The sequence below is a fragment of the Eretmochelys imbricata genome, chromosome 2 (assembly GCF_965152235.1).
Source record: "Eretmochelys imbricata isolate rEreImb1 chromosome 2, rEreImb1.hap1, whole genome shotgun sequence".
NCBI classification, from domain to species: domain Eukaryota; kingdom Metazoa; phylum Chordata; order Testudines; family Cheloniidae; genus Eretmochelys; species Eretmochelys imbricata.
Window position 1 is genome coordinate 22,325,836 of NC_135573.1, and position 21,593 is coordinate 22,347,428.

At 43.7% G+C, this 21,593-nt stretch overlaps 1 protein-coding gene across 1 annotated transcript in view; it reads left to right on the forward strand.

Moving 5' to 3' along the window:
- Positions 1-21,593, forward strand: part of ANXA13 (annexin A13) — a 65,158-nt gene that overhangs the window by 24,864 nt on the left and 18,701 nt on the right. Inside the window, exon 2 of the mRNA XM_077809823.1 lies at positions 21,301-21,376. Coding sequence (XP_077665949.1) covers positions 21,301-21,376 — 76 coding nt within the window. The remainder of the gene's footprint in view (positions 1-21,300; positions 21,377-21,593) is intronic.

Consider the following 21,593-nt stretch of genomic DNA (forward strand, 5'->3'; position numbering starts at 1 on the left):
AAATTTTGCATGTGTGCTCTGCTGCCAGTAGAGGTGCTTTGGGGGAGGTTTCAGGATAATCAGGAAAGGTTTTCTGATGATATGACCGTTTGCAAAGCTGAGGCATTTTCACTTTTGTAAAATTTGGTTCACGTTGTCATCAAATGTCATCTCTCAAAAATGCCTTAGCCAAGAAACTCCAGATCTTATGTATTTTATTTTTCCTAATGAGTATTGGTGCCTTTGAATAATTTGGGGAAGGAAAGTGATTCCTTTTTAATTTGATCTGTTTTTTGAGAATCTCATGAAGTCTCAGATTCTGACTAATTGCCTTCCTCCATCAGGTCGGGCTCTAAGCAACACAAAAGAGAGGGTGAGTCTGGCATAGGATAGGTGGTTTGAAAACATCCAAGTACCAAGCAGGGATTACCTCCGGACTCTGGCAGAGCAAGTAACTCTGGAGATTCTCCTCAGAGACTAATGCAGAATTTATAAACATCACTTGGACTTCTGCATTGCCTTTACATACTCCTCCCAAATTATAACCCTGTAGGGACCACTGCTGAGTGTAAATATTATTTATTGCAGTGGGAGGTTTGTTGCTGTGTTTTGCTTTCTCACAGAGCCCAACAGTAGCTTCTTGTTGCCTCTTCTTCTAGGAACAGGTGATATTCAATGGCAGTTGTTGGCCAGATACCCAATCTCAGCAGAAGGTGCAATAGATTTGTGTTCAGCCATGGGAGGTTGGGAGAGAACCAATGACAGATTTTGGTTCCTTCCCTGGGCCCACTTCTCTAGTATATATATTGCTCCTTTTCCTACTTAGGCAGAGTGGTGAATGATGCTGAGGTGGGTTACAAACGCTTCTTACACAGTGTTTGGGTCAGACACCCTGCAGGGGAACACTCTGAAACTGAAAATCACTCCATCAGCTTAAAAAGTGACATACAAACAGTACATGAAAATTAAAGGTTTTGCTGTTTTGGGGTGGGGGAGGAAGGGAAGTTGTGTGTGGGGGGGGGGTAATAAGCGTCTAAACTCTAATTTTGAGGCCTCAAAAATGTTAACAGCGTCTGTTCAAATGTAACCTCTCCTTACTGCGCCACTGCCACCATCTGGTGCCATTCTCTTAAAATAACTAAACCATCATGACAGCCCTTATTCAGCTCCACAACCCCAGAGACCGTGTCTCTGCATTTGCAGCTGTGGTACATGTTTTTCATCAGTGGTACAGCTGCACTGGAGCCAGTATTGGTTTAGGTTTCAGAGTAGCAGCCGTGTTAGTCTGTATCCGCAAAAAGAAAAGGAGTACTTGTGGCACCTCAGAGACGAACCAATTTATTTGAGCATGAGCTTTCCACTGAATGCATCCGATGAAGTGGGCTGGAGCTCACGAAAGCTCATGCTCAGATAAATTTGTTAGTCTCTAAGGTGCCACAAGTTCCCCTTTTCTTTTTGAGTATTAGTTTAGGTGTTTGTGTAGACAAGACTCAAACTTTTACAGCACTATCTCAAGACAGAAATCCAGGTGTAAGGTGAGATAACATATATAAATCTTTGAAGAATTCTTGATACAGTAGTGAAAACAGATAAGCTTTGTCTGCTCTAGCTCTCAGACTGGTAAAGCTGTACCTTTGCTCAAAAAAGAGAGGCAAAATATGCTGATATAGAGAAGGTGATAGAATACACTTCTCCTGAGGGCATTCTGTGCCAAAAAATTAAAAATTCTGCACACAATATTTTAAAATTCTGCAAATTTTATTTGCCAAATAAATGTGGAAGCTCCAGCAGGGCATTGGGGAGCAAAGGCCACTGGCTGCACAGAGGTGGGAAATCACAGTGCAGCTCCCCTCTGTGACACGGACTCAGCAGTGAGGCTGCACCCAACTCTGACACACCACAAGGACTGGGCCTGCCCCAGAAACACCCCAGAGCTTTGCCCCTCCATGCCAGGTGCACCAGGTGTGAGCAGGCAGGCTCAACAAGGCAGGATCCAAGTGTGGAGGGGCTTACCATGGGGCGGATCCAGGTTTGGGTTGAGAGGGTTCTGTGTGGGGCAACCTGGGTGCGAGCAGCTCAATGGGGGATCCGGCTGCGGGGGGAATCTGGATGCACAGGGGCTTGTTGGATGGTTCTGGGTGCAACAGTAATGGGACTCTGCAGCGGGGTCCAGGTGAAGTGACTGCAGTTCAGTGAGGGTTGGGGAGGATAGAACTCAGAAGGGGGGTCTGGGTGTGGGGGGTTCATGGGGGGGGGCAGATGCTGGGGGACTGGGACTCAGTGGGGTGGGGATCCAGGTGCAACTGGTTGGGGCTTGATAGGGTGGGGATCCGGGTGTAGGTGGCTCATTGGAATGGTCCAGGTGCAGGGGGAGTAGGGCTCATTGGGAGGGTTCTGGGTGCAGGGGGGTTGAGGTTCGACCAGAAAGTCTGGATATGAGGGGGTCTGGATGCACAGGGGTTGGGCGGAGTGAGGATCAGCTACCTGTACAGTGATCCCTCCCCCTGCAGCTGAGGAGCAATAGGTGCAGGAAGTGCCGGGGGAGAGGAGGGGAGTTTGCAGAACTTCCTACAACCGGGGGAGAAACCTGTGGATGAGTATGACACAGCCCCAGATGCTATGCAAGGGAAGAAGAAGTCCCGTCCTCCCCAGCCTAGCCGGGACTAGCAGCTGAGCCTGGCTCAGGGTAGAAGCCACCAGCCAGGTCTTCCCCAGTCCTGCCCCCTGCCACACAATGATTTACCTCTCTGCCGCCTGCCCTGGGCACCTGAAACACACTGCTGGGGAGGCTCGCATGACCACTTTTGTGGCTTCCCTTTGGTTCCCCATCAGAGAAGCATTTTTCTGTGGGGAAGCAAAGAAATCTGTGGCAGACATAAATTCTGGACATGCGCAGTGGTGCAGAATTCCCCCAGGACTAATACATATCCCTAAAACAATGTCAGTTGAATCTGAAAACATGCTTCATGGTGGTTAGCATCGCTAGTGGCTCATCATATGGTATATTATGATCAAATGATCAGCAAAATTAAAGGAACCAAATTCATCCCTAGTGTAACTGAAATGAAACTTACTTTTAGGTGAATAAAGCCCTTCATTTGCGGCCTTGGTTTGCGTTTGACCTAAACACATGTGACTCAGTAATGAAACCTACAGTTCTGGAGCCACACAATTCTACCTGCCCCACAAGGTGACTTCCAGGAATAATACTGATAAAAAAATAATGCTTTCCTATTGTATCAGTGGAATTTAATATTCCAGGACTGTATTTGGTCAAACTGGAGCTGTACAATATCAAATTAAATGAGTGGAAATGATAAACATTTTTTATTTATTGTCTGTTATAGTAGGATGACATGAGTGCCTAGCTGAAATGATGATGGGTGAATAAATGCAAGATACTCATATTTTAAATTAACAGCTGCTACTTTGTAGCAGGAGTGAGGCTGATTCAGATGGGTATTTAAATTCTGAAGTTCTAAATAAAGGGCAGGGCTCTCAGCCGGTATATGAGCACTTTTTATTCTGAAAAAATAAATAACAAATAAGTATATTTTGACTTTGTTAAAATGGCTAATTAACTGCATTTTTACTCACAAGTTTAAAAAAGTTTATTTGCACCTGATTATTTTTAGGAAATTTTCAGTTGCAGCTAGAATTGTTGAGCAGTAACAAAAGATGTATCTATATGGCAATTGTACTTTGTATCTACTGTATATTCTTATTACTTCATATGGACGGCCTCTTCATTGCCTGCATAGTGCCTGATAGTGTCAGTTGCTCACTTGCAGCTGCTGCTATTAGGCATAAAACAGCCTTAACAATTTGTATTTTGAGATAATCAGTGACAGTCCACATGACAGATGGGGGATGGCATTCAGATATGGTGATATATTGCTTTGAACATTATGGGAAGCAGATGTAGCTGTCTGCCACAGTGTATAACAAGAAAAGAGAAAACTGGCCAAACAAAGAAAAAATTATAGGTATGCTGATTCGAAAAAAGCAAAGGAAGAACCGATTAAGTCTAATGGTTTAGACACAACAAATCCTGCATCTTGGCAGGGGTTAGACAAGATGATCCTTGCAGTCTCTTCTAACCCAGGAGAATGGAAAGACAGCAGTGTCCCTGTATAAGCACAAAGTATCTTGCACCGAGAGAATCAGCTACAGGCTGATCTCACTGTTATCGATCCTAAGAAAGGTCTTTGCTCACATTCTACTTGGTATGATGCAGCTGCTTCTCGACAGACATCATTGTCCACAGCAATCAAGTTTCACTGTTGGGCAGTCAGTAATGGACACTGTCCTTACCCTCCAGCTTCTGGTTGAGCTGCACTGAGAATTTAATTGCCCGCTTCATGTGGCACATATTACTGTATCTCAAAGCAGCTTTTGATATGGTCAACAGGTCAGCACTTTGGCTCACATTGAAAGGTGTTGGTGTTCCAAACGATCTGCTAAAACTTTTCCATGACCTTCCCACCATACTGGTGCAAGAGTGTGCATTGGTTCATAGCTTTCGACTCATTTCTTCAACCTCAGGTGTGCATCAGGGATGCATTCTCACCTTGCATTATTCTGTTGAGCTACCAAATGGATATAAGGACTTGCTCTTCTATACATCACAATCAAGGTGGGTCATGAAGTGTTCACTGACTAAGATAACACCAACAACACTGCCTTGTTTGTGGAGAAGTTGGAGAATTTCAGCCCTTGCTCTCTCAGGTCTCCAAGATGCTACCCTCAATATGGGATAAAACATCTCATGGTAGAACATCAAAGTCCAGAACCTCAAAACTGGAGCATCAGAACCCCCAATGCAGGTAGGGCTTAGTACCATGGAGAGTGTTAATGCATTCATCTACCTAGGCTGCAAGCAGAGTTCAAATTGTCACAGAAAACTGGATGTTCTTCGATGAATAGGTCTTGCCACTTCCTGAATGAACTCCATGTCTTGCTTATGGATGCGACATCTTTGTGATGAGACAAAATTCCAGATCTATCAAGCCTGTGTACTACCTGTATTTCTATGAGTGCAAAACCTAGACACTCTTACAGACAGACTTGGAACAACTAGAAACATTCCTTATGCACTGTCGGTGTCAAATCCTGAGCATAAAGTGGTTTGACTTTGTGTGTAATGTCATGATCTGGCCTTCCTTCAGTTGCTCACTATATTCAAAAGCAGTATTGCATGTTTCTCAGCCACATCGCAAAGATGAACAAAAACACCATGCTTTGAAACTCTCCATCACAAGGTAGATCAGGTGACGGAATGGGATGGGATCACTGGGGCAAGTGAAGTGGTTAGAGGAGGAAAGCGGATGGGAAACTTTTGTATATGTGATGGGGAGAGGGAGGAGGGAGTTGTAGGAGAAGAAGAGAGGACAAGCTGAGGGGAGGGGGAAAGGTATGCCATATTTTGTCAATTTTCTTTTAAAGACAAAGGAAAGAGCCTGTGTGTAGAGAGAGATATGGAGGCAGGAGGTGTTTGAGGAGTGAATCAATGGGATGAAAAAGTACCTGAGATTGTAGACATGCGATTCAACTAAGTTGGAGATGTAGAGTTGTTTAACTAGGAAGATGATAGAGTTGAAGGAGGAGAGAATGAATCTGTAGTAGAGGAAGTCAGCCTGGTCATGGGATTTCCACCACAGATACTCTGTTGCATGAGAGCAGGAACAAAGGAAGAGGTTGTTGGGGATGAATGAAACCTGGGGGTTGGGAGAGTGGATCTGGGAGAGAGGGGCAAAAGAGTCAAGGGTGGAGGAGAGTGAAACATGCAGAGAATCAACAACCATGGAAGAAAGGGAAGAAAGGGCCAGGAGGAGGGGACTGAGAGCAGACAAGAAGTCATCAGCGCTGATGGACCGAAAGTCATGGAAAGGCTGAACAACAGGGCATGGGGTTGGGGAGGAGTTTGCTAATAGTGGATGCTGAAAGTGACCAGGTGATAGTTGGAGAGGGGAACCCAGCAAAACAGATATTGCAGAGGGTAGTGCTTGTGAAGACCAAGTCAAGTGAATGACCCTTTTGGTGAGTGGGAGAGTTAAATCAGGGCTGCAAGTTGCATGAAGGCGCCAAGGATCATTATTATTATCTGCTGTGCTCCTGCTGCCTTTCATTGTTTGTTTGGCTTTAACTTCCAGCCACTAGTTCTTATTCTGCCTTTCTCCACTAGATCCAAGAGACCTTTACGACCTTGTATTTTCTCCCCATGAAGGTAATCAAGTAGGCTCCCACTGTTTTCTGCCCCTGCTGGTTAATGTTCTGGAGCCCAAGCACTTTCTGACTTCACCTACTACCCCTCCAGATGTCACAAAACTGTAGGCAATGTGTCATCCATCTCTGTTCTTTCCAATCACACGTACATTGTAAGAAGCAATGGGATACATTTTCTATTCAGATATTTTAAAAATGAAAGGACTATCCCATTTGATTTATGACTTTAAATATAGTGCAATGATTGCCATGGTTCAAAGGGCCCAAGCTAAAGTAAATGCAGGTTTAACACAACTTAGGTTACAGGGAAGTGAACCCTACTTTAGTTCTGGGCTAACAGATGAGCTTCCTGATAAGGCTAGGAGGACATGGTATAATATTTTCAGCCTGTATTTTAAAATGTGCCAGACTTAAGAGAGAACAGTATAATTTTGCATTTTACTCTTAACTCAAGAATCTGCATGGAAGTATGAGTCACATCAGTTATGCTATTGATAATTCAAACCATCCCTTCTAGACAAAGCTTTAAAGTTCATCTTGATAACACAGAGTGTTAGCACTTCCCATGTGACATTATGGGATATTAAGAATTCAAGATGTAACACAATGCCTCCTCTATCCAGTACTGTTTCAGTTACATTACAGCTCATTAGAAGCTTCTGTTACAGTGAATAATTAATCCCATGTATGTATGCAACAATTAATAATTAATTATGTGGGCATTGATTTGCTAAAGGTTGTCTTCTGAGAGCACAATGTATTATACACAACTTTACTAATTAGATTAGCACCTAATTCCTAGTTGTTACAGTATTAACAAGTATATTATATAATAATATATTATGTGGTTATGGACAGAGAAAAGGAAACCCTGCATATATCTAGGATTGCTGATTAGTAAGAGAACTGGTTCATTGTCTGGAACTGAGACATGTGTGAAGGACTCTGGATCCTCAAACTGACAGATGGGCTACCATGAAACATACTGCAAATTTGTGAATATAAATACTAATTTCCAGGATTTCTGAGGTGGTCTCATAGTTTTTGTTGTTTTTTTTTTTACCTGTGCTTAATTTTATGAAAATGACAGCTCTTTTTTTTTTAAGCCATAAAGACTGATTTGTATTGTTAGTGAAATTGTTTGCTTAGAATTCTATTAAAAACTAGCCTTTTGTTCCCTGTCGTAGACTGTTGACTCAGCCCCCTTGACTTCAACCAGAGTTGTACCTCTGAAACTGAGACTGGAATTGGCCCAACAATTGTAACAGGCTTTTATTTGATCTCTATTCTCTAACTACTTTCATGTATTCCAGTTGAACATGCATATATCTGCTCTGTTGCTAAATGGGTCAGGTATATCCCAACAGTCCACGGGGCAATGAAAGGCAGCAGTAGCCCAGCAGATAATAATAATGATTAAATGTATGTGACACATAAGACTACTGGTAAAAGACTAACATCATTCACATTAATGGGTCAGGTTTATAAAAGGTAATACTCCCATCAGATGGCCGGGGTCAGTATACACTGATTCGAGTGGTTACAGTTACATATTCCTTTTTTATTTCCCTAAAGTGAAATGCAAATAAAATATAATCAACCAAAACCAATCAGAAAGTAAGGCAGTCAATTAATAAAGCACTCAAAAGGAGCTGTCAAGGGTGAAGGTCAGGGTGAAACACCTGAGCCCCTCTAATATGTGATAGGATTATTCCAACTCTTATTAAACATCTGCCAATAGATATGATCTCCAAACCTCAGCGGCTTTCTCATCACATGGGCACTGGTTCTCAAAAAGTCCTTCTGCAGTGGCCTGAGTTTGCTGCTCCTGGTGCTGTACACTGTCAATGACTGAGTGGGTGTGTGTTATTTCTGTCAGTGCATGATCATTGTCATTAGCATTCTAGATATTGCTATTCCCTTGTCTTCTGTTTAGCTTGTGGGACCTCGCTAAACTTGAAGGTATGGATGGATAAAAATAGTTGTTATTTTGATATGTTGCAAGGTACTTTTTGTTGGAAATCTAACTCTCTCCCTCTCTTTTGCATTAGGGGTCCCTTTTTTTTGGTTGTGTTTCTTCTGTTCTAGTTTCCCGATCTATAGTTCTTTTGTAAGTACTTCAAAGCTATTGTCATTAGCTCAAGAAACTTGTTAGATTTTGGTCCCAAATTTGGGTCTCTGCCATAAGTGTCTACACAAGTGAAGTGTGTTGCAATATTAACTATGCTAAGTATAGCTCCCTTGAAACTGCCAGGGCTTTTATTTTTTATTCAATTCTTTTCTGCCAACCCATTTGGTTTGGCACTGTAAGACTCGACATACATGCTTGAATTGATTTGATTTGAAAGATCAAAGAGAATACCTAAAATGATTCACTGAGTATTGTGGGTCATTATCTGTTATCGACTCATCTGAAATCCCCTGGCAAGCAAATTGATTTACAATGTGTTAGTAAATTGTTACTTGATGTATTGTGCAACAGCTCAGTTTCGACCACTAATATGAGGTCATCTATCCCATTCAATTCAAAAAGATCTGTGCCAACCTTGGATGAAGGGCAACCAGGAATCTTATGTGGTTTCACTTGTTTATTGCATTCTGTTTCCTACATTTATGGCAGATTTCATACTTGGATACCTGACATTTTTGCTAAGTACACTCAGAGGTAACCCAACTTTTCAGATTACTGAGAATCAGATTAGTAATTGAGAACATAAATGTGCTTCATATAAACTATTCTTATTTGTAGTGTGGATAGGGCCTCACCAGACTAAAGTTCAAAGGTGAAACTGGCCAGTCCAAGGCATAGTCCAGTTAGGATGACATGATTATGTCCCATCCACACCACAAATTTTAACCATTCTGTAACCAGGTCAGACACAATCCATGTTGTAATTATTTCCCCAAAACTCACTAATAGTTGTAATGTCCTGGGCCACTTAGAACAACGTGAAAAAAATTCCCAACATTGTTTCATTGGAAAGCATGCTTGTAATCTGATGATCTGATACTCTTGCTATGTTCTCACACTGTCAACAAAGTATTATTGCCCCAACAAAACTACAACAGTGCAGGAAGTGATTATCTAATGTAGTAATAACCATAAAAATGTCATAAATTAAGCAGTGACTCTGCCCATGTTGTTTTAAATGAATGTGTGCAAAGTCATGAGTTGTGTCAGAGCCACAGTGACCCAAGTGACTCATCTTCAGACTTCAGTCACTTTAGGTTAGGGAGCATTGTGAAGATTTCATTAGTACTAGCTACTGGGTTGATGTGTTGTTTCCATGGGGTTAGGAATACCTATCTGTTATATCAAGAGTACAGGAAGCAATAAGACTTTAGGAGGGCTACCATGCAGAAGAGGAATGTCTTGTCAGTGTGCATGCATGGCACTTGGAGCCAGGAACTCTTGAATTCCATTCCCAGCTTTGTAGCTGTCTCAGTTGTTGGCCTGGGCAGTTCACTTAACCTCTGTCTCAGATTTCCCATCTGATGATTTGTCACTCAAAGGGTGTTCCCAGGATTAATTAATTAATGCTTTACTGTGATTTAAAGATTAAAGTTTTAGTGCAGTGGCCACCGGTTCTCAAACTGTGGGTCAGTACCCCAAAGTGGGTCACAAGCCCATTTTAAAGGGGCACCAGGGCTAGCATTAGACTTGCTGGGACCTGGAGCTGAAGCCGACGCCCAAGCCCCCCCAACTGGGACTGAAACCAAAGCCCAATCCCCCTCCCTGCCTGGAGCTGAAGTTGGGGCTTGGACTTCGGCTCCCTTGTCCCGGAGTCGTGTCATAATTTTTGTTCTCAGAAGGGGGTCGCAGTGCAATGAGAACTGAGAATCAAAAGATTTCTACATCCATGGAATTGGTACAGGAAAAAAAAAACATATTCTGACCACCATTAGCAAACTCATGTTGTGTCAGCTCTCCATGAAATTTCTCTCTCACAGGAAATATCTTTATTCATTTATTCATTCATAAACTGGGTTGATAAATGCATGGGACTCATTCCATTGATAATATTATTTTAGTCATTTGAGCTACAAATTGACTAACTACTAGTGCTATTCTGCACACAATGGGTTGTAGTTTGTAGACATGAGTTATAAACTCCTCAAGACCTGGACATAATGTATTAGCAGTCAAGATATATTAACAAGCTACATGCCTAAAGTCTGTTGAAAGATGAAATGATACAGCTGTCAATTAAAAATAAAATCTAGCTAGCTATGTCATCTGTTTTACTGTAGTCATGTTAGGCCAGATTCTCAACTGCCTTGTACCTTGTGTAGACATTTACAATATAAGTGAAAAGAGGGAACAAAACCACGACAAATCAGAATAGTACCATTTTACAACCACTTTCCTCTCTCTTTCCCAGGTGAAAATGACTCCAAAAAGGTATGAGGCAGTGGAGAATCAGCCCATAGAGCTCAATAAACCATGAACCACTAGCATCATTTCTTGAGCTGACTGATCATATTCTGTCCTCAGTTACATGGAAGTAAATGTGAAACCACTTGAAGTAACTCTTTTGAATTGTAAATGAGAACAGAGCTTGAAAAAATGATTATAGGAGCCCTGACAGTGGTTCATGGTTTATTGAATTCTAGGCACTGGAAGGTTTTTCTTTCCTAACAAACATTTTAGGCTAGATTATGCACACGTCACTGATGTTGAGGAGCAGTTACCCTTCCTTGGGACTGCTTATGGGAGGGAATGGTCACCATCAGGAGTGAGCTGTACAATCGACACAGGCTTCTGGATACACTGGGCCAGATGCAGCAGAGCTCTCCTGCCTCCTTTGCCAGAGCTGCACCACATGTTGGGGCAGGGAGGGGATGTGTCAGGGCAGGACTCTGCTATGCCCAATTATTTTCTGGTGGAAAGATTTCTACCAGCACTGTAAGTTAAAGGTGCCCCCCTCTTCCTTTAACTTAGCTGTGGCCAAGCCACTAAGAATCAGGGAGACATGACTGGCTCCCTAACCACCTCCCCATACCTAGGAGCCTTGCTCAGGGACACTGGAGAATTGAGATCAGCTTTTCCTAGATATTTCTGAAAATTTCAGAGGCATTTTATTCTCTTCATGTGGTCACACCCTCCAACTGCAGGGTGATGGGTGCCTTTTTGTAGAATAACAGTATTTCTATACATTCCCTTTTGAGGAGAGACATGCAGCTGCTGGTGTCTCAGATATTGCATGCTGCCAAGTCAGATACATCATATCTTGGGAAGAATAAGCAAGATGAATAGTATCCTAACTGGGGCCTCTTCTTTTATTACCTTTTATGTTATTTTTTTTTTGTCTCTTATTAGCATTTTATTATCTGTGCTAGCCAGATTCTTTACCATTTTCAGACTTGGGGCCTGATTCCTCACTGCAACATGTCTTGTGTAGTCACACCTGTTCAAAGTGAGTCTATAACTGGGCCATTCTCCCTTGCCAGTATACCTTATCTGCAAAGCTTTCCTAGTGTATAAGCCACTATATTGGTTTTGTACTGGTATGCTAACGCTACAATTGAAACAAGCTATTCAAGTAAAAGTTCAGCTTTGCCAGTGTAACTGTGTCTACACTAGGGACTTCTGCCACCATAGCTATGTCGGTCAGAGATCACACCTTTTCACACACCGGCAGAAGTCTGTAATGTAGACCAAGCCTTGGCAGCATTTTTTTTTTTTTGCACCCTCCTTTCCCTCACTTTGCAAGGTGCAGGGCAGTGGTTAATCAGGGCCATAACATTCAACTTGATATCACAGACTGAAGTGGATACTACACTGAAACAAATCTTACAGAAGCATTACAATCTATCAGATAAACAGATGAATTAACTCGAACCTAATTACCATCTAACAAATACATATCTTTAATAATTTATTTATGATCAATGAGTGCTATTTTATTAATAATTGTTATTGATCACTTAGAAAATGCCTTGCATTTACACAAAGCCTTGCAAAAATAGACTACAACATATTCCTTGCCCCAAAGATCTTATAATCAAAATAGATAGTTTAAGATAGGCAAGATCAGGGGCTGAATTAGAACAACTGATTAAACAGTTAGTACTTCTACTTGATGGCTGCATTTTGTGCTACAAAATCAAAACTTTCTTTGTTGATTTTTTAAAAGAAATTGCTCCTCCTCATGGTTGCAAAGAAATCCTTTGCAAATATGAAGTGTAACAAATAACATGATGTCTGCCTGAGTCTGCAGGAAGCCTGAAACAATAGCTCTGAGAAGTCTGAATTGCCTCATTCATCTCAATAGATGTTAATTCTAAATATAATAATTTTGATAGTTTAATGTCAGCACTGTTTATTCCATTCTCCTTTATCATCTATGTACTACAAACTGCTCCCTTCCATGCAGCATAATGGAGTACGGAGCATATGGTCTGTTGTTTATAAATTGGGACCTGTCTGAATTAAAGGAGTACTATGAGTGCAAGATATAATTATTAATGTCTTATCTAGCTTAAGGTAGACTCTAATAATACTGACAAGTTTTAAATTATAGACAGAATAAGGAATTGGAATAAAATTTGTGTGTTAAGCTTGATATCGTGGAGTTGGGCCAAATCATGAAGCCATTACTCAGTCTTGTGTATCTAGGTTCTAATATCACATCCATCACTGTAATATCTGGGCACCTCTGATGTTAATGAGAATTTTATCTGAGTACAGACCTCAGAATTCAGTCCATAGAGAATTGACAGATAAGTATATAAAAATCTCTAGAAATATAAATGCTAACTCGGTTTGAAAGAGAGAGCTTGTGTTTTAATCTGAGGAGTTCAAGGGTGCACTGCAGACATCTGGTCTATCTCCAGTTTATTTACATAAGTGTGTAGCTCTGGGACAGTTTAATATTTAACTATGGAAATGCAGTATTAATGGTCTATTGGATCATTTTAAAAAGAGGCATCCAGAATGAGGTAATGCTGGTGGAAAGTATCGGTGACCATTTTACAAAAACATATTGAAAGGTTCAAGGCACCCTACCAGCAAAATATTTTTATGTAATAGCATCTTTAATGCAATCTGGGTCCCAAAATGCTTTCTGAAAGTATTTAACACAAGACAGTTTATGGAATACAGAACAGAGTACAGTGATGAATAAACACTGTATGGCAAACAACAGAAAGCATTCAGTCATAAGACCAGCTGAGGGGCCTATTGAATTCTGCATAAGCCATGGTGGACATTGAATCTGTTACTTGCTGAGGACAACTCGAACAAGTTATATGACTCTTCTTGCATCAATACGGTGTGTATATTATGGCTTAGATGAATTGATTCATTGCGCATACAGCTTTTGTGTCATGGAGAGAAATACTGAGAATAGACTTTCATTATATTGTAAGCTGCCATTATTCCATTAACCTATGCTCATTACTCAGTCTAATTAAGTTGCCGCTGTACAACCTGATGTTACAAAGAACAAAGGTGAATTCTATTCTCAGAATTATTCCAATCACCAACTGGAGGGAGAGAACTTAGATGCTGCACATCAGTTTGTCAGGAATGAAGAAACGGGATGCCATTTAATTTGTATTTTCAAGCGCATATTCAAATACTTATGCCTGTAGTATGTAATTCTAGCAAAGCAATAACAAACGTATTTTCACAGTAGAAATATTTGGATACAACACCATCAGTTCAGCTACAATAACTGTATTTTCTTTCAGATCTTGATATAATTTTATATTGGAATAATTTAAATGAAAACTCACAACTGAAAATATTAAATATTTATATGTATATGGGTCTATTTTTACAATAATTCAAAGATTTGGTCAAGAAACTCCCTAGTTACTGGACTTGATTTACTATCTGTTCATACAGTATAACAACATGTAACTTTACAATCAAGATTTAGGATAATGGTCTGGTGGTGAAAGTCTTATTACCTTGTGATCCTAAAGCAAGGAAAGAAGACTTAGAGAAAGAAATGTTACATTGTTATAGTGTGTTATAAATGCCTATTTTCATAAGGGTAGCCGAAAATAAGGATAATTTTACAAAAATATAAGCAATGTCAAGGTCACAATAATCAGAAATTATTTTGGGTGATCTCATTAGAGGCATGAAGGACTGAATGGCCAGAGCTGATCCCTTTAGTAAAGCATTCAGGTTGATTGGCTAGGCAGTGTAGGGAGATTTATTCTGCTATGACCACCTGTTCTTTGGACAGAGCACTTCATTATCCTGGACTGCCAATCTTTTCATCAGAACTAACAATATTTAAGCATGACCATTTTGAGAAAGAATAACAATAAAAGATGCTTCTTGCACCTACATGAGTGCCAAAGCAACCAAAGCGATCGGTGGAGACAAAGTTGCAGCCCTTTCATTTTAATGCAGATGACACCTATCCTTGGACAAGAATGTGACAGTGACTATAATCTATTAAACACACTAATAGACACAACAGGTAAAATTTTCAAAAGCACCTAAGTGACTTAGGGCTGATATCCCATTTTCAAAAGTGACTTAAGCACTTAGTAGTCTAAGCCCTGGTCTACACTAGGACTTTAGGTCGAATTTAGCAGCGTTAAATCGATGTAAACCTGCACCTGTCCACACAATGAAGCCCTTTATTTCGACTTAAAGGGCTCTTAAAATCGATTTCCTTACTCCACCCCTGACAAGTGGATTAGCGCTTAAATCGACATTGCCGGCTCGAATTTGGGGTACTGTGGACACAATTCGATGGTATTGGCCTCCGGGAGCTATCCCAGAGTGCTCCATTGTGACCGCTCTGGACAGCACTCTCAACTCAGATGCACTGGCCAGGTAGGCAGGAAAAGAACAGCGAACTTTTAAATCTCATTTCCTGTTTGGCCAGCGTGGCAAGCTGCAGGTGACCATGCAGAGCTCATCAGCACAGGTGACCATGATGGAGTCCCAGAATCGCAAAAGAGCTCCAGCATGGACCGAAGAGGAGGTACGGGATCTGATCGCTGTTTGGGGAGAGGAATCCGTGCTATCAGAACTCCGTTCCAGTTTTCGAAATGCCAAAACCTTTGTCAAAATCTCCCAGGGCATGAAGGACAGAGGCCATAACAGGGACCCGAAGCAGTGCCGCGTGAAACTGAAGGAGCTGAGGCAAGCCTACCAGAAAACCAGAGAGGCGAACGGCCGCTCCGGGTCAGAGCCCCAAACATGCTGCTTCTATGATGAGCTGCATGCCATTTTAGGGGGTTCAGCCACCACTACCCCAGCCGTGTTGTTTGACTCCTTCAATGGAGATGGAGGCAATACGGAAGCAGGTTTTGGGGACGAAGAAGATGATGATGATGATGAGGTTGTAGATAGTTCACAGCAAGCAAGCGGAGAAACCGGTTTTCCCGACAGCCAGGAACTGTTTCTCACCCTGGACCTGGAGCCAGTACCCCCCGAACCCACCCAAGGCTACCTCCTGGACCCAGCAGGCGTAGAAGGGACCTCTGGTGAGTGTACCTTTTAAAATACTATACATGGTTTAAAAGCAAGCATGTGAAAGGATTACTTTGCCCTGGCATTCGCGGGTCTCCTAGATGTACTCCTAAAGCCTTTGCAAAAGGTTTCTGGGGAGGGCAGCCTTATTGTGTCCTTAATGGTAGGACACTTTACCACTCCAGGCCAGTAACATGTACTCGGGAATCATTGTAGAACAAAGCATTGCAGTGTATGTTTGCTGGCATTCAAACAACATCCGTTCTTTATCTCTCTGTGTTATCCTCAGGAGAGTGAGATATAATTCATGGTCACCTGGTTGAAATAGAGTGCTTTTCTTCAGGGGACACTCAGAGGAGCCCATTCCTGCTGGGCTGTTTGCCTGTGGCTAAACAGAAATGTTCCCCCCCTGTTAGCCACAGGTAGGGGGGAGGGTTGAGGGGGTAGCCACGTGGTGGGGGGAGGCAAAATGCGACCTTGTAACGAAAGCACATGTGCTATGTATGTAATGTTAACAGCAAGGATTACCCTGAAAGAGTGTAGCCACTGTTTTATAAAATGTGTCTTTTTAAATACGGCTGTCCCTTTTTTTTTTTCCACCAGCTGCATGTGTTTCAATGATCACAGGATCTTCTCCTTCCCAGAGGCTAGTGAAGCTTAGAAAGAAAAAAAAACGCACTCGCGATGAAATGTTCTCCGAGCTCATGCTGTCCTCCCACACTGACAGAGCACAGACGAATGCGTGGAGGCAAATAATGTCAGAGTGCAGGAAAGCACAAAATGACTGGGAGGAGAGGTGGCGGGCTGAAGAGAGTAAGTGGCGGGCTGAAGAGAGGGCTGAAGCTCAAATGTGGCAGCAGCGTGATGAGAGGAGGCAGGATTCAATGCTGAGGCTGCTGGCGGACCAAACCAGTATGCTCCAGTGTCTGGTTGAGCTGCAGCAAAGGCAGCTGGAGCACAGACTGCCACTGCAGCCCCTGAGTAACCAACTGCCCTCCTCCCCAAGTTCCATAGCCTCCATACCCAGACGCCCAAGAACGCGGTGGGGGGGGCCTCCGGCCAACCAGCCACTCCACCACAGAGGATTGCCCAAAAAACAGAAGGCTGTCATTCAATAAATTTTAAAGTTGTAAACTTTTGGTGCTGTGCTTAAAGTGCTGTGTGGCATTTTCCTTCCCTTCTCCACCACCCCTCCTGGGCTACCTTGGTAGTCATCCCCCTATTTGTGTGATGAATGAATAAAGAATGCATGAATGTGAAGCAACAATGACTTTATTGCCTCTGCAAGCGGTGATTGACGGGAGGAGGGGCGGGTGGTTAGCTTACAGGGAAGTAGAGTGAACCAAGGGGCGGGGGGTTTCATCAAGGAGAAACAAACAGAACTTTCACACCGTAGCCTGGCCAGTCATGAAACTGGTTTTCAAAGCTTCTCTGATGCGTACCGCGCCCTCCTGTGCTCTTCTAACCGCCCTGGTGTCTGGCTGCGCGTAACCAGCAGCCAGGCGATTTGCCTCAACCTCCCACCCCGCCCCCTTACTCTCACAGATATTGTGGAGCATACAGCAAGCAATAATAACAGTGGGAATATTGGTTTCGCTGAGGTCTAAGCGAGTCAGTAAACTGCGCCAGCGCGCCTTTAAACGTCCAAATGTACATTCTACCACCATTCTGCACTTGCTCAGCCTGTAGTTGAACAGCTCCTGACTACTGTCCAGGCTGCCTGTGTACGGCTTCATGAGCCATGGCATTAAGGGGTAGGCTGGGTCCCCAAGGATACATATAGGCATTTCAACATCCCCAACAGTTATTTTCTGGTCTGGGAATAAAGTCCCTTTCTGCAGCTTTTGAAACAGACCAGAGTTCCTGAAGATGCGAGCGTCATGTACCTTTCCCGGCCATCCCACGTTGATGTTGGTGAAATGTCCCTTGTGATCCACCAGAGCTTTGCAGCACTATCGAAAAGTACCCCTTGCGGTTTATGTACTCGGTGGCTTGGTGCTCCGGTGCCAAGATGGGGATATGGGTTCCGTCTATGGCCCCACCACAGTTAGGGAATCCCATTGCAGCAAAGCCATCCACTATGACCTGTGCATTTCCCAGGGTCACTACCCTTGATATCAGGAGATCTTTGATTGCGTGGGCTACTTGCATCACAGCAGCCCCCACAGTAGATTTGCCCACTCCAAATTGATTCCCAACTGACCGGTAGCTGTCTGGCGTTGCAAGCTTCCACAGGGCTATCGCCACTCGCTTCTCAACTGTGAGGGCTGCTCTCATCTTGGTATTCATGCGCTTCAGGGCAGGGGAAAGCAAGTCACAAAGTTCCATGAAAGTGCCCTTACGCATGCGAAAGTTTCGCAGCCACTGGGAATCATCCCAGACCTGCAACACTATGCGGTCCCACCAGTCTGTGCTTGTTTCCCGAGCCCAGAATCGGCGTTCCACAGCATGAACCTGCCCCATTAGCACCATGATGCATGCATTGGCAGGGCCCATGCTTTCAGAGAAATCTGTGTCCATGCCCTGATCACTCACGTGACTGCGCTGACGTCGCCTCCTCGCCCGGTATCGCTTTGCCAGGCTCCGGTGCTGCATATACTGCTGGATAATGCGTGTGGTGTTTAATGTGCTCCTAATTGCCAAAGTGAGCTGAGCGGCCTCCATGCTTGCCTTGGTATGGCGTCCGCACAGAAAAAAGGCGCGGAACGATTGTCTGCCATTGCTCTGACGGAGGGAGGGGTGACTGACGACACAGCTTACAGGGTTGGCTTTAGGGAGCTAAAATCAACAAAGGGGATGTCTTTACATCAAGGAGTATTTCAGGCAGGACTTCACGGAGGGTTCCAATAAGAAATGGTGCACCTAAGTTATTGTTCTTATTGGAACAAGGAGATTAGCCTGGCCTCTGATTGATACATGGCTAGATTTACCTCGCTGCACCTTCTCTGTGAGTGACTGCAGTGTGACCTAGAAGAATGAGTCCCCTAGACAGGGGAGGGGGGAAGCAAATGAGTACAAAACAAATCTGGTCTATTTCTTGTTTTGATCCACTCCATCTATCTTTTACATCTTTGGCTGGCAGCAGACGGTGCAGAAGGACTGCATGCCATCCACATCTCATGGCTGCTCGGCAGAAGATGGTACAGTACGACTGCTAGCCATCCTCATCTCTTGCCTGCCAGGCAGAAGATGGTACAATACGACTGCTAGCAATCCTCATCTCTTGCCTGCCTGGCAGAAGATGGTACAGTACGACTGCTAGCAATCCGTATCACCTGCCTGCTCATCATAAGACGGTTCAATAGGACTGACTGCAGGACTAAAGAAAATGACCTGGTCAAGTCACTCCAAATTTAGTCCCTGCGCCCATGTCTGCCCAGGCGCTCCCAGCCGACGTGGCCAGGAGCACCTCGGACATGACGAGGATGACTACCAGTCATACTGCACCATCTGCTGCCAGAAGGCAGTGGGTTGCTGCTACTGTGTAGCAAAGCCGTACCGCGTCTGCCAGCACCCAGGAGACATAGGGTGACGGTTACCTGAGCGGGCTCCATGTTTGCCGTGGTATGGCGTCTGCACAGGTAACTCAGGAAAAAAGGCGCGAAACGATTGTCTGCCCTTGCTTTCATGGAGGGAGGGAGGGAACGGGGGCCTGACGATACATACCCAGAACCACCCGCGACAATGTTTTAGCCCCATCAGAGTGCTCCATTGTGACTGCTCTGGACAGCACTCTCAGATGGCCGATTGTTTGCCGTTGCTCTGACGCAGGGAGGGGCAACTGAGGACACGGCTTACAGGGTTGGCTTCAGGGAGCTAAAATCAACAAAGGGGGTGTCTTTACATCAAGGAGTATTTCAGGCAGGACTTCACGGAGGGTTCCAATAGGAAATGGTGCACCTAAGTTATCGTTCTTATTGGAACAAGAAGGTTAGCCTGGCCTCTGATTGATACATGGCTAGATTTACCTCACTGCACCTTCTCTGTGAGTGACTGCAGTGTGACCTAGAAGAATGAGTCCCCTAGACGGGGGAGGGGCGGAAGCAAATGAATACAGAACAAATCTGGTCTATTTCTTGTTTTGATCCACTCCATCTATCTTTTACATCTTTGGCTGGCAGCAGACGGTGCAGAAGGACTGCATGCCATCCACATCTCATGGCTGCTCGGCAGAAGATGGTACAGTACGACTGCTAGCCATCCTCATCTCTTGCCTGCCTGGCAGAAGATGGTACAATACGACTGCTAGCAATCCTCATCTCTTGCCTGCCTGGCAGAAGATGGTACAGTACGACTGCTAGCAATCCGTATCGCCTGCCTGCTCACCATAAGACGGTCCAATAGGACTGACGGCAGGACTAAAGAGAATGACCTGGTCAAGTCACTCCAAATTTAGTTCCTGCGCCCATGTCTGTCCAGGCGCTCCCAGCCGACGTGGCCAGGAGCACCTCGGACATGACCATGACGGCTACCAGTCGTACTGTACCGTCTGCTGCCACAAGGCAAGGGGTTGCTGCTACTGTGTAGCAATGCCGTACCGCGTCTGCCAGCACCCAGGAGTCATAGGGTGACGGTTACCTGAGCAGGCTTCATACTTGCCATGGTATGGCGTCTGCACAGATAACTCAGGAAAAAAGACGCGAAACGATTGTCTGCCCTTGCTTTCACGGAGGGAGGGAGGGAACGGGGGCCTGACGATATGTACCCAGAACCACCCGCGACAATATTTTAGCCCCATCAGGCATTGGGATCTCAACCCAGAATTCCAATGGACAGCGGAGACTGCGGGAACTGTGGGATAGCTACCCACAGTGCAACGCTCCGGAAGTCGACTCTAGCCTCGGTACTGTGGAAGCGCTCCGCCGAGTTAATGCACTTAGAGCATTTTCTGTGAGGACACACACACTCGAATATATAAAACCGATTTCTAAAAAAACGACTTCTATAAATTCGACCTTATTCCGTAGTGTAGACATACCCTAAATCACACTGAGTTTCCATGGGACTTCAGTTTCTAAGTCATGTAGGGGCTTTTGCACATTTTACCCATTGTCATTTGGATGATGGTGCTGCAGTTGGGCGATACTGATCAGCTGCTACATTTTAACTGTCATAAAGAGCAAATTAACAGCTTGAAGCTATAACTCTTTCTCATTCAAGTATTCTTTACTCGTGACTAGTGCCATTGAAATCAATAACATTCCTTGCATGAAAAAGACTGCCTGCATGAGCAATGTTTACAAGATCAAGCCCCCATGTTTTACTTCAGTCGGAGACCAGCTTATCCATAAAAGTACTAGTATTTGAAAGGCTGAATTTATTTGCCATTTTATAGTGGGGCAAATCCTGAAGTGCTCACTCAAGGCTAGTTCATGCAACCCTCTCTCATACTGGTGATCACTTATTTCCTTTGACTTGAATGGAACTATTTGTTTGGGTAAATGCTTACCAATGTGAGTAAGGTTTTCAGAGTCTACTCATAGATCAACACACCTAAGTCAGTCAATAAGAGTTTTTCCTGAGTAAGGAGTGAGTAAAAACTAAGTAAGGACATCAGAGTTTGGACCTTTGTGAATAAAGATCAGATGGCAATCTGACCCAACCTAGCCTGTAGTATTATTTTCCACTTACTGTTGCCTCTGTTTTTCTAGCCAACCATTCGGCGCCATCATGATTTTGATGCAGAACGGGATGCCAAGAAACTACAGAAAGCTTGCAAAGGGATGGGTAAGAATGCTATTGTTTTTAACATGTTGTTTAGCTGTGTTGATACCAATGGGACAGTTTTGCATTATAGAAGTTGTATGTCCAAGCACGCACTTGCAGCAAAACAATTGCTTGATCAGTTTTGAGTTAATCTTTGTTTTCTGTCAGATATCGAACGCCACTTATTAACTCCAAAGCACAACTGCTGTGTGTGTGCATAGATAGATACAGATACCCT